Raw genomic sequence first — 5,220 nt, 5'->3', positions numbered from 1 at the left:
TGTCTCTGTTGCTGTGAACGGGATGCAGGGCAGGCCTTCTTAGGATAACTTTACTTGTTCCCAAGAGCTGGGTGGTGGCAAGTTTGGGTGGACAGGACCTGGGAGGGGAGTGGGTTTCAGGTGTAACCCTGTCAGATGCTAACAAGAGCCAACAGCTTCTGAATGGGGAGAGTTATTCCAAGGCTATAGGCTTTGAACTCTTGTCCCTGAGTTCAGAGTCTCTATCTCTTCCACTGAGTTTCATTTATTTATTTATTTATTTATTTAGAGATGGAGTCTTGTGTTGCCCAGGCTGGAGTGCAGTGGTGCGATCTCGGCTCACTGTAACCTCTGTCTCCCGGGTTCAAGCAATTCTCCTGCCTCAGCCGAGAAACCTGAGTAGCCGGGATTACAGGTGTGTGCCATCACACATGGCTAATTTTTGTATTTTTAGTAGAGACGGGGTTTCGCCATGTTGGCCAATCTGGTCTCAAACTCCTGACCTCAGGTGATCCACCTGCCTTGGCCTCCCGAAGTGCTGGGATTACAGGTGAGAGCCACCACGCCCAGCCCTCCCTGAGTATTTAGTATAGGTTTTTCTTTCTTTTTGAGACAGAGTCTTACTCTTTTTTTTTTTTTTTTTTTTTTTTTGAGACAGAGTCTCACTCTGTCTCGCACTGTCGCCCAGGCTGGAGTGCAGTGGCATGATATCAGCTCACTGCAAGCACCGCCTCCCGGGTTCACGCCATTCTCCTGCCTCAGCCTCCTGAGTAGCTGGGACTACAGGTGCCCGCCACCATGCCCAGCTAATTTTTTTGTATTTTTAGTAGAGACGGTGTTTCACCGTGTTAGCCAGGATGGTCTCAATCTCCTGACCTAGTGATCCGTCTGCCTTAGCCTCCTAAAGTACTGGGATTACAGGCATGAGCCATCGCACTGGGCCGGAGTGCAGCTGTGCAATCTCGGCTCCCTTCAGCCTTGACCTCCCAGGCTCATGAGCCTACCGCCTCAGCCTCCCAAATAGCTGGTACCACAGGCATGTGCCACCAACCCAGCTAATTAATTTTTTTTTTTTTTTTTTTAGAGAGGAGGGTCTCATTATGTTGTCTAGGCTGGTCTTGAACTCTTGGGCTCAAGTCATCCTCCCACCTTGGCCTCCCAAAGTGCTGAGATTACAAGTGTTAGCCACTGCACCTGGCCTCAAGTTTCTTTCTTGAGCAACTACCACACACTAGGGGCCTCTCATAGGTTATCTTATTTAACTCCCCCAACACCTCAAGCGTTAAGCCTTTATCATTTTCATTTCAGAGATAAGGAAACAGGCCCAAGAAGGCTGAAGATCTTGCCCAAAACCACACAGTTAGTCCATGAAACTGAACTTGGACTATCTTTACCCCTTACATGGGAATCTCTCTTTGATTTGAGAAAAGGAACCAGTGCCTTTCAACTAGAACAGAAAGGAATCTGATCTCAACACCTATGCCTCCACGTAAATTAATTTTTTCAGGCTTATTTCTCTCAAAATGTTAGTCCTAATCTTCTTCTATCTTGTGGTGTGAGACCTTGGATAAGTCTCCCTTCCACCTTCTCCTATTACTTAAATGGTGAATTTGCATAAACCAGGCTCTAAGGGTCTTTTCTGCACTGTTTGGCTGTCTACAAATGGACATCCAAGTTTAAAGGAAGACTCCGAAACTTAGAAAGGTCAATGGCTTGCCCAAGGTCATATAGCGAGGGCCTGATGTACACATGTCAGGAGCCTGGGGCATCCTCAGCTCAGGAAAAGGGGCCTCCTGGGAGTGCCGGCGTCCACACGGGATCAAAAGGGTGCTCTCAGCCTACAGAAGACCGCAGCCCGAGTTTTAGGTGTAGGCCTGGGCCGCTGCTGCCCTCGTGCGGAGGGATCCCGTGAGCATACGGCGCCATAGCCAAAGAAGCGGGCACTGGGACCATGACGCCAGGAGGACACCAGTCCAGTCCCGTTCCTGTAGGACCTCGTTTATTATTACAGGGCCCATTTAAGGGCACTTAGGCCCCACTAGGCTCATCAGAAAACCTTGAAGCAGTCCCTGGATTTAACCACTAATGGTGGGTTTGAGTACGGCAAAGCACCTTCTATAGGCCTCTCGCTCCCCATCTGGCAAATGGGCATCCTAAGCAGCCAGACACCCAAGGACGATAACGGGAAGGAAAGGCACCCTGCATTTATGTGCGAGGCGGGGCAAACCGCCTGAGTCACCGCTCACGGTTGTGTTTTTCCACCTCCCGGCCGCCCCTCCCATCCGGATGAGTCCTGGTGGGTCCTCTTGGAGGCGCCCCCTAGTCCCTTGCTCCGCACGCCCTGACCACGCCCCTTGACTCGGCCCCGCCCACAGCGGAATCCGCAGATTCGCCAGGCCGGATCCTCAGAATTCCTCGGGTCCTTCGATACTCGGCTGAAAATTATCATCGGACTCTGACAGGAGCTCTGGGCTGGAGGCATTTTCCCCAGGGTCAGAAGCGGCCTATCCTCTCACTGGGGCCAGTAAGAAAAATCCAGAAAAAGTTGTCGATTCTGCCAGCAGGGATTGGCTAACGGGCCGTTATTTTCTTGACTCCACCAAGGCGGATGAAGGGGAGGCTGTGGCTGAGGCCGGGAACAGTGGCGAATCTGCAGCCTCTCAGACTTTGGCCGTGCAAGGAAGGGACGGGGAAGAGGAGCAAAGCGGCGCGCATCCTGTCCAGCGATTCGCCCCGCCTGCCCGGCGAATCTGCGTCTCCCGAACGCGCCACTGAAGCTTCCCCAGCGCTGGCTGGCCTCCTCCCCTCTGCCCCGCCCCTTTTCCTCAGGGACTAGTCGCAGCTTTCGTCGCCGCCGATTCGTCAAGCGTCCCGGGCCGCAGCATCTGGATCGTCGTGGCGAAGCCGACTCTCCGGGGGATGCGGCCAATCTCCAGGCTCCCTGGGCCGCAACTCCCGAGCCTCCCCGGGCGCCGGCCGAGACGAAGCCGCTATCCCCGGCCCCGTGGGTCCCCGGGCAGCGCCTGTGGCGAAAGTGCGAATGCACACCCTGTGCCCGCTGGGCCTCGCGCAGGTGGCGGTGGTGTTTGGTGCGCGCGCCGGGGAGGTGGTGGTGGGGGGGCGCCGCCGCCGCCACCGCTGCGGGGCCGGGTCTCGCGCTGCCGCCGCCGCCGCCTCGCGCCGCTGAGGTGCCGCGCGGGGTGGGGGGAGGGGAGCCGCTCGCCAGGAGCGGGTGAGTGGGGCCGCCCGGCGCGCGTGCGCGGAGACCTGCTTGGGGGTGCAGAACGCGCCGGGGCGGGAGGAGAGGGCAGCGGCGCGCGTTCCCCCCACCCCCCGCCCAGATTTGGGGTCGAAGCCGGGTCTCGGTCTCGGTCTCGCGGTGTTTCCAACGCCCCGAAGAGGTGCCACCTTTCGGCCGGAGGATCGGGGCGCGGGGACGCGAGCGGGTGTGTGGGAGCCGTGGCCGGGCTCGGCCCGGGCCGCTGGCCGGTGAGGAGGCGGGAGGGGGCGGGGCCTGCAGGAGGCGGGGGAGGGGTCTTGCGCCGAGGCCAAGTGGGGCGCGCGCTAGGGAGAGCGGGAAGGTAAGGGGGCTCGAGACGGGCCTGGGGGCCTGACAGTAGAGTTGGGAGGTGGAGAGAGGCTGGGTTGTTGTGGTGAGACAGAGGGTACTTGGGGGAGAATCCGGGGGAGCCCCGGGTCAGGGTGAGGGGTGGAAACTGGAGTGATGGGAGAATCTGGAATCGGGGCTGGCCAGTGAGGAAAGGCAGGGGAATCAGGCCCAAGTCGTGACCCTTCTTGTGTGTCCCCCTTTCCCTAACAGTGTAAATGAGCAAAGATGGATCAGGAAGGTGGGGGAGATGGGCAGAAGGCCCCGAGCTTCCAGTGGCGGAACTACAAGCTCATCGTGGATCCTGCCTTGGACCCTGCCCTGCGCAGGCCTTCTCAGAAGGTGTACCGCTATGACGGAGTCCACTTCAGTGTCAACGTGAGTGCCCGGGCCTTTGCTTGCCATCCGGGGAGCTCCAGGTGCCCCTGTCCTCTGTGATTCTGTTCAGCACCTAGAATGGTAGCCTGCCTTCTTGAAAGTGGGCAGTTGAACCCATGTTTTGCATGTGCGTGTCCAGATGGGCTTCTTAGAGCTCCCCAGCCTGGATTCACCCTGAGCTGTCTTTCTGCTACTGCTTTCCTTCCTAGGACTCAAAGTATATACCAGTCGAAGACCTCCAAGACCCCCGTTGCCATGTCAGGTCCAAAAACAGAGACTTTTCCCTCCCAGTCCCTAAGTTTAAGGTACGTGTCTTCTGGGCTTCTAGTGTGGTAGTCCTAAGAGGGTATGGAGGATGCGTCTTGGCACTATAGCTGAATAAAAAGGGTTTTCAATGAAAGGGTCTCAGCCAGATCTAGCAACCTGAGACTGTGAGACTCAGTTGTTCTGGACAGGAGGTACACTTAGTCTTCTAGAAAGGTACAGGTCAGGTGTCCTAAGTGTATCTCTGGTGGCTGGGGTGTTGACTTCTTGAAGGATGAGGTAAAGACTGTTTAGCTGCTATTTCTATCACTGTGTATTCCTAGACAATGCATAGCACACAACAGTGGGATCTCCCAGTTCCTTGACAGTCAAGGGGAGTGACAAGGCCACTGCCTACCTGGATTGCACTGTTCCCCACCTCTCATTTGGCAATGTCATTTCCATCTTGTTTCCTTCGAGGACTCCCATTCCCCACCCTAGGCAAGATATTCTTCAGGCCTTGAACTGGGCCTGGAACACTGGTGGTTCTTCATTTCCTTCTCTGATTCTTTATTCTTCCTTTTTAAATAAATTGTCTGTGGGGTCCCTTCATTCTTCTTCTTCACCTTTTTTTTTTTTTTTTACTTTGTACACTTTACTTGGACCATCTCTTTCACACCTACAGCTTCAACTAGTACCTAAATTTTGATGACTTCCAAATATCTGTTTCCAGCCGACATCTCCAGGCTTGTATGCCTGGTAGGGGGAGAGTTTCATTTGGAGGCCACACAGATGTCTCAGAATTAAGAGATTTAAAATAAATTATCTACTCCCTTAACCTATCTCTTTCGTTTTCCCTCTGGTCATACGTGGCAGTACTGTCAACTCAGCTGCATAGCCTGGCAGCCTTTGATTCTCTCCTTTTCTCTCACAGTCGGTCACCAAGTCCTCCTGGCTCTTTTCCTTTTTATTCTTCATCTTTCTATTCTCATTGCCACGTAACGTAGATCTTG

General features: G+C 54.9%; 2 protein-coding genes across 6 annotated transcripts in view; one reads left to right on the top strand and one right to left on the bottom strand.

Moving 5' to 3' along the window:
- Positions 1–5,220, bottom strand: part of LOC126944241 (zinc finger protein 688) — a 437,324-nt gene that overhangs the window by 393,963 nt on the left and 38,141 nt on the right. The gene's annotated exons all lie outside the window — the stretch shown is intronic.
- SETD1A (SET domain containing 1A, histone lysine methyltransferase) overlaps positions 1,968–5,220 on the top strand; it is a 28,522-nt gene continuing 25,269 nt past the window's right edge. The window contains exons 1-4 of one of the 4 annotated variants that reach the window (XM_050773439.1): positions 1,969–2,471; positions 2,584–3,052; positions 3,800–3,964; positions 4,174–4,269. In XM_050773439.1, the coding sequence (XP_050629396.1) occupies positions 3,815–3,964; positions 4,174–4,269 (246 nt within the window). In that variant the 5' untranslated portion in view covers positions 1,969–2,471; positions 2,584–3,052; positions 3,800–3,814. The other 3 variants (XM_050773441.1, XM_050773438.1, XM_050773440.1) reach the window with 3 other exon arrangements.

This window comes from Macaca thibetana, chromosome 20, assembly GCF_024542745.1.
Source record: "Macaca thibetana thibetana isolate TM-01 chromosome 20, ASM2454274v1, whole genome shotgun sequence".
Classification (NCBI taxonomy): domain Eukaryota; kingdom Metazoa; phylum Chordata; class Mammalia; order Primates; family Cercopithecidae; genus Macaca; species Macaca thibetana.
This window is presented reverse-complemented; position numbering and strand designations above follow the sequence as displayed.